Source organism: Lepisosteus oculatus, chromosome 12 (genome assembly GCF_040954835.1).
Source record: "Lepisosteus oculatus isolate fLepOcu1 chromosome 12, fLepOcu1.hap2, whole genome shotgun sequence".
Classification (NCBI taxonomy): domain Eukaryota; kingdom Metazoa; phylum Chordata; class Actinopteri; order Semionotiformes; family Lepisosteidae; genus Lepisosteus; species Lepisosteus oculatus.
In genome coordinates, this window is record NC_090707.1 from 956,017 (window position 1) to 970,805 (window position 14,789).

General features: G+C 39.7%; 1 protein-coding gene across 2 annotated transcripts; it reads left to right on the forward strand.

The window, feature by feature from the left end:
- The first annotated feature begins 3,508 nt into the window (after positions 1-3,508).
- hnmt (histamine N-methyltransferase) lies at positions 3,509-14,076 on the forward strand. Of its 2 annotated transcripts, XM_006636222.3 has the most exons (7): positions 3,509-3,755; positions 4,941-5,087; positions 7,181-7,233; positions 8,432-8,539; positions 9,156-9,286; positions 11,621-11,714; positions 12,880-14,076. In XM_006636222.3, exons 2-7 carry the CDS (start codon positions 4,951-4,953, stop codon positions 13,233-13,235), a joined length of 879 nt encoding a protein of 292 aa, XP_006636285.2. In that variant the 5' UTR covers positions 3,509-3,755; positions 4,941-4,950; the 3' UTR covers positions 13,236-14,076. The 2 variants fall into 2 exon arrangements, with proteins under 2 accessions (XP_006636285.2, XP_015214053.2); XM_015358567.2 differs by lacking the exons at positions 3,509-3,755; positions 4,941-5,087 and adding an exon at positions 5,291-6,731.
- The last annotated feature ends 713 nt before the right edge of the window (positions 14,077-14,789 follow it).

The window sequence follows — 14,789 nt, forward strand, 5'->3', positions numbered from 1 at the left end:
TCATGGGCAAAATTTTATGAGTCACAGATTTAAGCATTTTCCCCTGGTGTGCTGAAATATATTCTGACATGCTTTACCAAGACAGGCAAGGAGCTACAGAGACAATCTCTTATAAAACCTGGTCTTTGGGATACAGATACATTTGATTCCCATATTCTTATTTAATTTATGTGGTTAACCATGTCAATTTCATTTAAACCAGGACTGAATTAAAATAGGAATGTCACTGCCACCCCAGCAAAGGGCTAGCTCATATTGCCACCCTGTCACCATTAATTCATCCAGATGAGCCCCTCAGAGAGCACTCCTGTGTCCTGCACATGGCTTCATAACTTTCTACAGCTTGAAAAACACTTATCTTCATTTTAATCAGACTTTATCATTTATTAGCACTGAGCGATTCTATTAAAGTTAAATGTGGCTTGACTGACTTGGAAGAGGCAGGAGACAATGTGCTGATGAATATTAAGCATGCTTATAAGTAAAGAGAAAATGAAAGTCCTGGACCTGACAGGTTCACTTATTTTGGTAGGGAATGATGTGGAAAAATAGACTGAGCAGACAGTGTCCTGTTAATTTCTACCTAAAGGTGTATTGTGTTCAATCATGTTTCAACACTGCAATGGGATTTAAGGGCGCATTTCTAGAGAATCAACTGCTAATAGAGGAATGCTGTACTCAATAGTTACAAAGATTTTTTTACTGGGAAATTTGAAAATAATCAAACAATGTTTTGCTTTTCTAAATCTCTTTTGGCACCACAAAGACCTTGTGTTACATAATTCCTCTGAGAATTCAAATTAGCCATTGTTTTGGATTGCCTCTTTATCTCTCATGTTACTGTATATAGTGGAAGTTAATTTAAGAAGTTCAGGTGGGTAGCTGCGTCAGCATGCATAGACTGCAAAGGAACAAGTCATAGGTTTATTCCAAGCTGAAAAAAGAAAAAAGAAAATGCAAGCTTTCGGCTGTGAGGCCTCCTTCGGGTGTAAGGTGCTTACATTGTGTTTTCTTTCTTCTCTTTTCAGCATGGAATAAACTTATTAATTGTTAATTTATGAAGGAGATTTTTTTTAGGAACATAGTTGTGGGAATTAAAAAGGTAAAACACACATACAGTAGATGAAACTGTGTGGTTCAGGTTATTTGGTCCAGGCTGTTTCTTTGATTTTAGAAACATCATTGACACTATCTTAGTTTCCTATTCATCAAGATTCTGCAAGATCCTAGCCACTCCATGAGTAAGTCTCTCTTTCCATAAAGATGTATAAAATATAGTTATGTGACCATAAGGTGGCATCATGGGCTTACTTTAAAACAATGAAAACTAAGAAGAGGTTTCTAAGTAAATGTCTTGTTAAAGCCTTGCCACAGCGCTCTTCTTGTTGACATGAGTTTGCAATGAGTGCAGCGCTGCCTGAAGAGGTGTAGTATGTGGACCCCCAGTCTGAGAGTGGAGGGTAAGAAGGGAGTCGCAAGGCTAGAGTGGGACTGTGAGCTGTGTCAGGGCTGAGTAGAGACAAAACAGAGCGTCTGCCACAGTGAGCAGCATATGTAAAATTACCATAAAGGTTTTTATGATTTTTTATAAAGCATAATGTACTACTAATTAAGAAACACTCGGGATGCCGCTTTTGTTAAGAGCAAACAAATAAATATCAGAGTTGATTAAAAACACAAGGGTATCATTTCAAATTGCGATTTACCATTTCTGTGTGTTGAACATTATAATAACAAATTCCTAGCATTTATAGAGCCCCAGGTTCCAAAGCTCTTTACACACAGCAAAGGAGGGGAAGCACTGAAGTGTAGCACCAGCAGCCCCACTGCACAGCTCAGGCCAGGTGGAGAAGTGAGAATTGTTTCCACTACTGAAATAGAGTTGGAAATCTGTGGAGGCCAGACTGTGCAAGCCCAGGGCAGAAGACTCCCTGCTCTTTCAAACAGTGATATGGGAACTTTCATGGTCCCAGGATGATGACCAAGTAGATGGCACCTCTGACAGCGATGTCTGCAATAACCATTCTGGGATATTGGCTCAGGAATTCTGTCCCAGAGGGAAGAACGCCACCTACTGTTCTACCAACAGCGCTTGCAGCACCATCTTGGTTTTCTTTGATGGTTTTCCATCAGAGATTTCACCAGTAGCTCCTGTGAGCTGAGGTGATCAGATTTAAAGGTAGTTATGCTGCCATCATAGAAGAAATATTCTAGAAGGTAGAAAGTTCATTTTACAATATTGGTGGATATTAATGAGAGTTTGAGAGCACTTATTTTTTTAAGAAAAGGAGTAAGACAAGCCCTAATTTGAGCAGACAGACTAAGGTGAGTCAGTGAGTTTAAAGGGTACTTCTTAGTTTTGTTGTTTTGGTTGCTAGGTGCCATTCACTCCAGTATTTTTCTCCTTTGAAGTCTAATTAATTACCTTTGAGATCAATGGGATTTGTAATTAGCATATAAATTAAATTCCTTATAGTGGGATTATCCAGTGAAGGAAAACAGTTTTGGCACAGATTTCCATAAATTTATCACAGAAGCATCATCTGATACTTTGCAGTCTTTCACTTACATGTAGATATTATTTGTATTTAATGTAAAATTACAATAGACGAGAGATAAAGGTATCCAAATAATGTATTGCAAATGTGATTCATGTAAATGAGGGGTGGTGGTTGGCACTGGTGCTCTGTGGAACTGTGTCCCTGGGTTTAGTTCCTGGGGTGTTATATGCGTGCATCTTCTCCCGCTTCTCATGTGGGTTTCCTCCTGCAGTGGACTGGTGTCCTGACCATGGTGTGTCCTGCCTTGCGCCCGCTGCTTGCGGGGATAGACTCAGGTTCCCCCGCGACCCTGAGTTGGAAGAAGTGTTTAGAAATGGATGGGCGCACAGTACAGGTATGTACTGTTATATCACCGATCACACCAAAGGCACGCAAAGCACTTTATATGTACGAGTCCACTCCACCACTCACTGAATGTAGCCTCACCTGGATGATGCAAGGCAGCCATTCCGCACTAAAGATCTGAAAATTACTCTAGGAAGACCGGATTGTTTATTTGAAGAACCATAGTATGTATTCAGGCGTAGACAAATGTGAAACTGTTTATTGAGTTTTTTTTTTTCAATCTAGATGAGAAGATACACCGGGTGACTTTCTGACTTTCTATACTTACATATAAGTGTAAGCAATTATTATTATTATTATTATTATTATTATTATTATTATTATTATTATTATTATTATTATTATTATTATACTTTTTAGGTGATATAGTTATAAAACATCTAGTTTATCAGTGTCCCACGATTCAGTGTAGAGGATATAAAATATCCTTAAATATTTTTCTCAAAATATATGGACTATTTCAAAATAATAGACGTATGAAAAACACAATTAATTTGAGCGAGTAAAAAGGTAATGCCACCGAAAAGATTTCCTAGATAAAAAAGTGACCCTGCGTCTTTAACAAGACTTCGATTTGCTCAGAGCGGAAGGCATGGGAGGGGTTATAAGTTTCTTACGTCTCCAGATTTGAACAGCCTCTTAACTTTTTATCTACTATTTTGTCACCCGGCACCTCAGCGTTTTCCAAGCTCGTGCGTTTAAAGTTGCATTCAAAAGCGACTGGATGACCTCGAGGTGTGGATGAAGGCGAGCGCGCCGCGCAGCTGGTCTGGACCGTCGGGGGAGCTGAGAAACTGTGCGCTGTGACTGGCCGCTACGAGACTGCTCCTCTCTGCTTCAAGAACAGTGGTGAGTCGCTGTGCACACATCACTGTAGCAGAGGGAGTCCAAAGGCGTCTCGTAGAATTACACCGTAAAACCGTCAAACGTGCTCACACGTTATGGGTTAATCTTACTTTTTAGTTTTGCTTTGTGATCGGATAATGAAATAGATCCGAAAACATTTGCTGTTATTTGCTCTTCTTGTTGATCTGCCCCATCCAGACCTTATTGCTGTACTGTATATGATTGACATGCCTTAATCGGAAAACGTTCAAAGTTCTTCTGGAGCCTACTTAACCACATCAGTGTTCGCGTTTTAGTACACAATTGTGTAAAAACAGTCCAAACAAAAGTAAGTTTCTATAGGTGAAACTTGTGTAACGTACTGCCTTACGTTATTTTGAGACACAGAAGGTTATCTTACGTTTATCTTATATAAATTGAATTAAAGTCCTTGTCAAAAACATAAAAATTCCTTCGAGGCACTATTAGATATTACAACTCCAAATACCTCTGCTCTGTCATTATTGCTTCTTTTCTGGGCATAATAGTGTTAAATTTTATTTCTTCACAAAAGGACTCAGTTGTGGAGACCAAGCCGGCTCATTTGCAAGAGGCCTCTCTTCAGGGGATTGAGTAGCATGTTTGTTCCCAAATTCTGACACCAGCCTGTCCAGCTGTGACGTTGCTTGACCGATCACGGTGCATTTGGCTCTCCTTGCTTTTCACTTCCTCTTTTATTCCGATGAACTAGATGGAGAATTCTGTTTCCTTTTGATCAAAATCCCTAGCTGGAATTTACCTAGAACTACAGTATAGGGTATTAAACCCCCCACACCACCACCCCCAAAAAAAGCAGATACCTTACTCTTGTTTTTAATATCCAATGACATTTCAAGGGGCTTCATTGTAAGTAACAGCTTGCACAGGGATTAATAGTTCCCCAAGAGCTTTACACTGAAACAGAACGTGCAGTGAAAAACAAGGTCTCCGTCATCTGGGGGCTCTCTTCTTATTTGATCTTAATATTTATTTATTTTCAGAGCTTTAAGATCCAGTGCCGCTCCAAATGAAACAAGCGCTACTTAAGCCGATCTGTTTTTCACAGATAATGGGATCCTGCTTCAGGGAGGTACCTGAAAACTATAAATAGAAGGATTTAGACGCAGAAGATGCAGAAGTCTCAAGGACTCTTTTTGTTAAATCCCACAGAAACACTGCAATGGCATCATCTATGGAGAGTCTGGTGAGCGATGAGACCCAATACCTCAAGTCATTCCAGCTGTTCTTGGATCGCTCATCTGAACACCAGTGCATGCAGAACTTCATTGACGGGATTCTCCCCGATATACTTGCAAGGTAATGCACACTACACTAGGGAGGGTGCATTGTTAGCAGTTCCCGTTTTCTAGTTGGATGGTACCTGTACCCATTGATACAATAATACCATTATTTAATTAAGTACTTATTGTTATGAATGTTTATACAGTTGTATAAAGCAGACTAGTGTTTTAACGTCACTGAGCTTGAGCAAAATATTTTTAATCTGGCATACCATGTGGGTATGAAGTCTCATTTATTGAAGCTTTCATAAAAATAAAGCCCAGCTTTTTCCAAAACAAGAAACATTCTAGTTTAAACCAAATATTCGCTGAACACCTTAAAACCAGCCCCCATTTCTTTTTTAAAAAGACCTTCAGCTTGTATAAGGACTGTTGCAGCAGTGATGTTTCATAGATGTGGAAGTGTTGTGCTCCTTCTTTACCTTCCCCCTTTCTGAAAATGCTTAAAGGGATTATTAATGCAAATCTGCACTCCTCTGTTTAGGGGATGATGTGTTTCCACAGCAAAATGTCATTTCAGCCCTCTCCTTGTGTGTGTACATCACGTCACAGCTGCCTACCTGTTACTGTGTAATATTTGGGTCATTGTCTCTAGCTGTTTACTGTGTGTACCTGCTAAAGTAACAAATGTCTAACCTGCTCCCAGTTCTTGTTGCGCCACTGGTTTACTAGGATGTTGAAAGGAAAGTTAATTCTCTGCTTCATAACAGCTGAACAGTCACTGTAGATTCTCTCACCAAGCTGCAGGTGCTGCTGAGGAGTTCCTGGGTGTGAGCATTGGCTCGGGATCATGGTTTGAGTCGTCAGGTGGAGACAAGTCTTCTGGAAGCGCAGGGTTATGGGAGCATAGAACAAGCTACTCAGCCATATTTTTGAAGCCCATACTACAAGCCTTTCTAGAAATGGCTGAGATCCACAGATTAATTAGCTACTGATGACTAAATGGCTTAGATTGTTTTAATGGCCTTCTCTTGATTGTAACTGTTGTGTTCTTTTGATCCAGCACTGCTGTAATAAGGCCTGTGTGACTGGAGAGCTGCCCAGTCATCTAGGAATGGAAAAGCAGTGGAGCACTGCCTGTCCAGTTTAACAGGATTGATCAGGAGCTGTCAGTAGTCGATCAGAGGATTTAAAACCTGTCTGAGAAAATTTTCAAAAGTGCCTGCTGGGTCTGGTCCTCAGCATAGCACTCTTAAACACAGTCTACCCAATGAATTGGTCTTCAGCTCCTAAGATGCTACAGATTTCATGTTACCTGTAAATGCACATTTCTACTTGACTTTTTAATTACAAAAAAAATTTAATGTTAATTAGTGATTGGTAAAAACAAAAAAGCAATATACTTGTAATCTTACACTGTGGAACACTTTAAAGAATTTAGCAATCCCTTTATACCATAGCAAGGACGGACCTTATTAAAAGGTAAAGTAAAATTAAATATTAAAAAATGTTGGAATGCAGTACAAAAGCCACTTTTATCAGCATTTCATTCATTTACAGAAGGTCTTGACATAAACTGAAGTTCACCGGTGTAAAGTACAAAACGTTGTGTAATGCAAACTGAATGGTGGCCTGATGTTAGTACTCAGTTATGAAGCACTGAATTAGCAGCAGCAGCATTCATTCTGAATATTGCCCTGCAGCACACTATAGCCACAAGGTAGTAAAGACAAGGAAGAATGCTTTCAGCACCTAGTTGGTCATTCTGTTTTTTCCTAAACTTATGCTTGTTACACAGAGGCTAAATGTTACAGATACCTGTTTCAAAATAAAATGTTTCAAAATAAAAGGCCATTTTCAACTAGCCTTTGATGGAAAGATTAAGCTGAGCTCTGAGAAGTATAAAAGAAGCTTAACATTTACAAAATGAGTGTAGTTGTTTTTCCTGTGGTTAACAATATTAAATGTCAACACTGTAAAAGGTGTGCCATGTCCTGGCGATCCTACTGGCATTGTAGACATTTCTGTATTTTTAACTACTGAGGAGTTTTGTATGTACAGTAGTCATTAAATACATTTTCTTCTGTCTGACTCCTGTTGAAATTTACATGTGTTGTGTACTGTTTAGTAAGGTACACATGTAACGCCAGTAACACTTTTTGTGTGCAGAGTTGGAGATGGAAAGTCCAGCCTGGATGTCATGGGCATTGGCAGTGGAGGAGGTAAGTCTGGATATTTGTGTGTATTAAATGACAGAATATTTATTGCACATATTCTGTGTCTTTCATAAGTAAAGTAAACACTTCTCTTGATAACACTGGGAACTGTACAAATAATGTTCAGTAAAAGTTTTTAAATCAGCCTGTAGTACCAACTGTTGTACTGTATCTGGCGACCTTTGCTTGGGCTGATAAAAACCTATCTTGAAACGTTACTGTCCTTGGACACTGGACTCTCTACTTATTAGTCTGGAGTCAATAAAACCAAGCTCTGCTTTCCAGATCCACAACAATTTTTGTCCACTTGATATTTTCTTTAATTAAAGCCAAGAATGCTTTCTCTGGCTTCCATGAACAACCAGAATTAGTTAGGAAAAGTTCTGTGATTGTGCTGTGTAGTTCATGGTCTGATCTTTGGGACTAGGCTGTAGCTGGTAAGCTGGACTGGAGTGCTTCTATGTGCTAAAATATTTACCCCTTTTGGAAGTGGTTTGGTGGAAGTTAAAATCAATCAACTGTTCTATTTTAGTTTCAAATGTATTCTACATTTTCAATATAACCCTAGTACCTACTGTAGCTGTAAAATAACACTTCCTTATAATTCTTGCAGCCTATGGCCCATAAACTACTGAGGATAATTCATTTTTAGGTGGGCTGGCTGCTGGAAAAGCAATACTTATTAATGCAATTTTGTACTCACATGCTTGGCAATCAATACATTCTTAAAATTTTCATTCACGTCTAAGATCTTGGTTAATTCCCTAATGATATTAAAGATTTAGAAAGATATTTCACATGTGATGGTGTGAAATGTGCTTGACTCAAAGTGCAGTATCTTGAATATATTTTGAAGCCCTGAATAGAAGTGTTAATTTTTTTCCCCCTAATTATAATTAAATCTTTACATCACCTTAGAAACTATGAGCACCTGCTGGAATAAAAACTGGAAGTACTCACTTCCTGAAATTAGAAGACATTCTATTGTGCGGCACAAAAATAGTTTCAAAGAAAAAATCTGATTTCTGGCCTTTGCAGTTTGCAGTTGTTCCCCAGAGTGACGACTGTGAGAGAAATGTCCTGAGAACTCTGAGACTCTTCTCCTTTAAGAATATATTTGCATTGCCTTGATTCTTAATTCCTCTACTGTCCTTGTTACTGTGACCAGCACAGTTTCAGTATTATTTATTCTGCTCCTGTTCAGGTGAAATTGATCTGCAGATACTCTCCAAGATGCGTCTGAAACACCCTGGAGTTTTGATTAATAACGAAGTAGTGGAACCGAGTGGCGGCATGATCCACAACTACAAAGGTACCTCCTTTAGGCCAGTTCATATCCAGGTCTTTCTAACTTGTAACATGATCACACATATATGAATTTTCCACTCATTGAAAAACAGAAATCGTGACACCACAAAGGGGATGTGAGAAATTAGGATGTGTGATATAGCCTGTGTGTGACAGTGGAGCATTGCTTTTGCAATGAACTTTACCTTGCACCTGCATGACCTTACATTCAGCTTTGCTGTACTGTCTTTAACACTGATTTCACATTGCAACCTGGAAGTGGTTGTGGTTTTATGGTAGTAATTTCCCATCCTTAAAATAAGTTCTAGGAATGAAAAAGGGCCAAGAAAAGTGCAAAAAGCATGTTAATCCCTCTGTCGCAGACAATGTCATCCAAGAGCTTCTGTTCCTCTATATTGTTCCATAAACTTCTCTATTTACTTGTGTGAAAAAATGAAGTACATTTTTTTACATAATTGGTTTGATTAACTTTTGATTAACTGGTTATCCAGCCAAATACATTGTTTTTTCTTTAATTACTTCTTACAAATGACTTAAATGCATATAAACGTATTATGGGATTTAGCTACATATATTACATACTGTACTTATTACCACTTCTTTGCATTATCCTATCCTAGTTTTAGTGTCCAAGACTCCTAACCTCGAGAACATCAACTTTACCTGGAGGAAGATGACATCGTCCGAATATGAAGATCACCGGGAAGAGAACAATGTCGACACAAAGATGGACTTCATTCACATGATTCAGGTTCCGGCAGCCACCCTTGCACTGCTCAGTGTGTTTTTGTGGGGGTGTCCTATACTGCTTGGACACCCTGAGCTGTTCAGTAAGTGGGTCTCAAGGAACTGACCCAACCAAAACAACACCTTAGCTCTTCTCAGCTAACCTCTTCTCTTCGTAACGTCCCTGGCAGTAATACACCAGGGCGGCTAAGATGTGGACCAGTATCAAAATTAAACCACTCTAAATGTGGGGCAAAAGAACTTCACAGTGTCCGCGGGTCGGTCCTTGTGTCCCCCCCCTAGGCTGGCATCTGGAAGACGTTCAGCTCTCGTTCCAGGCTCCCATTCCCGGTTCTGGAGGCGCAAACACTTGTTGGCCCATAATTCACTTAATGGGTTTAAGTTGAACTCTTAATTGTGTTCCATTCCTAAACATGTAGGAAGTTTTACTCTGTTTTATAAGTATAATAAATTTAAGAACTTTGATTGAAAACTATAGTCACAAAGGAACAAGTAATAGGTTTATTCCATGCTGAAAAAAAAAAGAAAGAACACAACGTTTTGGCCGTGGAGCCTTCTTCATGTGTGAGAGAGACAGGGCAGTAGTCAAAGGTAAAGTAGCGGGAGAACAGATTAAACAGATTAAAGATCTCTCCAAACCCATTGTTTCTCATTTCACCTCTGACGGCCACAACCACTCTAATCTCTCCGTCTGTGTTCTCAAAGACGGTTTTCCGAACTCATACATCAGAAAGACCACCGAAACCAAAATTATTCTGCAGCTAGGATCACACATTCTCCCTTCTCTTAACGACAGACTACTGTTCTTTTAAATTTTCTCCATTCATTGGAAGTTTCATTTCAAACCTCTCTGCACCCATTCTGACTTCACACCTCTTGATTGGCCTCTCTTTCTGTCCCCTGCTCCCACCTCTCACTCCTCCTCCCTCTCAACCTTTGTTCTCCCGCTACTTTACCTTTGCCTACTGCCCTGTCTCTCTTACACCTGAAGAAGGCTCCACGGCCGAAACGTTGTGTTCTCTTTCTTCTTTTTTTCAGCATGGAATAAACTTATTACTTGTACCTTTGCAGCCTATGCATGCTGACACAGCTACCCACCTGAACTATAGTCACAGTTTGGCACTAGCAAAATATTTTTTGCTTCTGCAAACTAATGGAACCTATTCAGCAGTATCTCGCCCTCCACCTAAGCCTCCAAGATATTTTTCATTGACTGCAGGCTGTGCTTGTGGGGGACGCACAACACGCTTGTTTCAGATCTGGAACGCAGGTCTGGTGGTTGTCACAGCCCTGGTTTTCTGGAAAGGAATGCAGGTGCTGTTTCATGGGAAGTTCACTGCTGCTCCTACCCTGAGTGTGTGCTCCAGTCACCCAGGCCGACACTGCAGCCGTGCTAGGCCTGCCCTTTCACAACAAAGTGCCTCGGTGATCTTCCACAAAGGTGGCAGATGACAAAATGGGAACCTTTTGGTCTCGATAGATGGTCTAGACAAAAAATCGCTTTTCAATGGGAAAATGATCCAAAGCACAAGGCCAAAGCTGCACTGAAGTGGCTTAGGAATAAGAAAGTGCATGTCCATGGCTAACATGGCTTGAATCCTGTTTAGGATCTCTTGAAAGACCTGAAAACTACTGACCATAAGTGATCCCCTACCCACCCAAGAAAGCTTGAGCAAACTCGCCTGTAAGGATTGGCAACAATTGCACCAAGCCTGTGTTGGTACAGTAGTTGCCAAAAAAAGACTTGTGACTGTAATTACTGCTAAAGTTGCTTGCACCAAACAACAACCTATTTCCCTTTTTTTCTTTAGTATTTGTTGATCTGACTTATGTTACCCTTGGACGTTTGAGCATTCAGGTTTTGAATAAAATATTAAGTATAAAAATGTGTGTGCAGCATTTTGTAATTTTATTGTGGCGCACATATTGATTGGAGGGGCACTGATGTGGCACTTCCTCTACGGTATACACTGCATTCTGCCTGAGTAGGAACAGACACTGTATCTTCAGCTACTGTGTCTTTAAATACCAGTATTAACAGTAGACTTAGGTTTATATAAGTGGGGAAAAGGCTATATTCATTTTTTTTTATAGTGTTGAACAATGCTTTGTACTAGCTAAGATATATTGTAAAATCTTTTCAATTTTTTAATAACATTTATATTAAGTACTGTATGTTCGCGCAATTCATATATTGAGCACATATGTGTTGTCTGGTTCAGTACCAAATCTACTTCAGTCTTTTATTTCTCTTTCTTAGACTTGGCCAGTACGTTACTTATAATAAATTGAAAAAAAAAATAAAGGAATCTGCATTTTCGTTGTTTTTTGTGTGTAGATGCTGTATTACGTGTCTGATCCTGGCGCAACGGTCAAGTTTTTCCGAAGTCTCCTGAAGCCGAATGGAAAACTCCTTATCATCCTAGTGTCTGGTACAGTATCCTCAGACATATGTTTTATTTTTGACATAACCCAGTGTAGGAATATTCCCCTAGCCATTACTGCAGCAAATGGCTGGTTTGATATGATTGAAATTGGGTATAATTGCTGCTTTTTAAAACTGTTCTGTAATGACTTTTTAATTACATTAATTTTTACAATTTTTTTGCATCACATTTCAAAAGGAAGAGGGTGGTGACATGTCATGGAAAGAGTTACAGAGATGCTTTTCCCCAGATGTTAATTTATACCTAGTTTTCACTGTGCTGTGCGGAAGGGATACATATGTTATCGAAGATGTCCTTCTGTTGTCAGTGTGAAGATGCAGCTCTCATCCTCCTCACCTTGCAGTGGGAGATTTAAAGAGCTTGATGGGGGTGTTGGCAGACAGCTCTCTGCAAGGGACAATTTATTGCACAATGGACAAGGAGCCATTGCTACCTATTTATCATCTTGTTGAAAAGCTTTGTACTTCTTTGTGTTTCAGTACTTTAACAAAAGAGATCACTTTATTGGCCATATACAATTTCTTGTATTAGGAATTTATCTTTTCGCATACCCCAACTTGCTCTCCATGAGACACACAGACAGGGAGAGAAGCTTGAGATCAGAGTGCAGGGTCAGCCATTTATACGGCGCCCCTGGAGCAGCTGGGGTTAAGGGCCTTGCTCAGGGGCCCAACAGAGTAGGATTCCTCTGCCGGCCGCGGGATACAAACGGGCAGCCTTCCAGCCACAGGTCCAGATACTGTACCTAGCCACAGAGCCACCGCACCGCCCTCGCCACTGCATCGCCCCCAAAACACCCTCAAAAACATTTATATTTAAAGCTGATAAATAATTGGTTAAAAAATATTCATATTTCATTTTGTCTTCAATTTTCTGTGTGGTAATATAGAACAGCTAAAGCTTTATAAAGTGTTCTCTTCAGAACACTGTCTCTGTTTTCTGAAATCTAGCGTCACTCATTCTCTGTTTCTCTGATACTGCTGATGTCTTTATTTTTGCCGCTTACTTGATGGTGGTGTGAATGTCCTCTGTTCTTTGCAGTGCTGAGTGTAGGGACGCAGGGCCTCAGAGTGGGCACACAGTGCATTGCCCTGCTTACCCTGGTCTGCCCACAGATGTTTTATAGAAAATATGCTTTTATCCACTGAAGGTGCAAGTGGATGGAGTGAGCTCTGGAAGAGATACAGGAAGGAGCTGTGCAAGTCTGAAATAAGCCAGTACATCTCCACTGGGGACATCAAGGACTATCTGGATGCAGAGGGTATAAAATACCAAAGTTATGAACTTGCCTCCAGCATGGACATAACAGAGTGCTTTACTGAGGGAGATGAGAAAGGAGAGCTCTTGCTTGATTTTCTCACAGAAGTGCTTAACTTCAATAAAACAGCCTCGCCGGATCTTAAAGCTGGAGTGATGGCATTACTCCGTGACCCTGTGTGCAGCACGGAGATAGACGGAAGGATTATTTTCAACAATAACCTGGGTGCAATAGTGGTTGAACCATGACCACAAATGGAGCAATTGTGTTTATGCTTAACCTCAAAATATCCTTTCCTTGAACTATGTTATCAATGTTTCATCAGTAATTAACCAAAAGACAAACACTGATTTTAGTGAGGCACTTAAACAGGAAAGGGTTGAAATAGTCATAAAAAGTGATTTTAACATGATTAATGTTTATTTTTCACGCAGACAATGTTGTAAAAAATGGTGAAAAGGTAGGACAAAGTGGACATACAGTATTATGCAAATTCTGTGTTTTTGGTTCATAGGTGTCATGTAAAGATGAAATGATACCCAATAAAGTAATATTCTGATATGCTGCAATATCAGTGGTTGTCAATTTTAATAGAAAATGTGAATGTGTTTGAAATATGTGGAAATCAGTGTGGCTTCTAAGAAGGTAATCTCATATGACAAAAGCTTACTAACAGTATCTCAATGAAGGTAATAAAGACTGCTCTTGTTGGCACCACAGCCCAATTTCAGGCTTCACCCAGTGCAGTGTGTATAAGATTCTGAAACTGGTATTATTGACAATAGAAGCAGTATAGAAAAGGTTAAAAATATTAAAAATTAATTTCAATTCTCTGTATGAGAGCAACAGTCTAATAGTAATCTTGTGAAGAACCTTCTTGCTTGTACAGGTTTTCAATCTGGAGAGATGAGAAAGGCGAGCTGCACATTAGCACGTAATAGTTGCAATGGGTGTGGACCTGCACAGCTGTTTGAGTGAGTGCACCACTGCAAGACAAGACATCAAACACGATAAAACATCTGTATCCCTTTGAAACCATTTTGTGTTAATCTTGCTGTTCTTGAATAAACCTTAACTGCTGTGCTTGGATTATAGTTGTTTTTTTTCTTGATGCTGTTTTGTTTTCTCCAGTTCTTCCTTTTTCAAGGTAGCATGTACAGCTATTTTATTTTTTTTGTAAAACAGTATGATGCAGAAAAATAAGGGGTGGTTGAGTATCAGGAGCACAGCTCAGGTGCTGCCCCAGGGGATCATGCCTGAGCCACTGGGAAACGGAAGATGCTAGGAGCCTGAGATAATCGTTTACCTCCTGGAAGCTGGTTACCTTGTACCCCGCAGAATCGAGGACACTGTGAGCCCTTCATTGGGGAGAAGAAAGGACACTGATAAAACTGTCTATTGTCCTTTTCTGAGGTCTCTCCAGCTCACTGCACTGTTCACACATACTGTACTGTAATGGCTTCCTGTTCTTCCTTAACTCGGGCTGGATGGATGAGCAATAAAGTGGGAAGAAAAGTGAAAATCCTTTTAGCTTTTTTTTTTTTAAGGTTACAAACAGATCAGTGGTTTTACTTTTTTACTTACCTTGTCCTGTGCACATTAATCCTTCAGGGTCTGTCATGGTCTCTACTGGGACAGCCCTGGATTTTTACCACTTGTTTTTTTCATTTCCCCTTTGGTGACTTTAAATTCAGAAAAACATTCTTCCAGTCAGTGTAACTAATTCATCCTTTTTTTTAAATCATGAAACATATTTTTTGCTACTGTAGTTGTTACTTTATATCTGTCTGTCACAATACAGG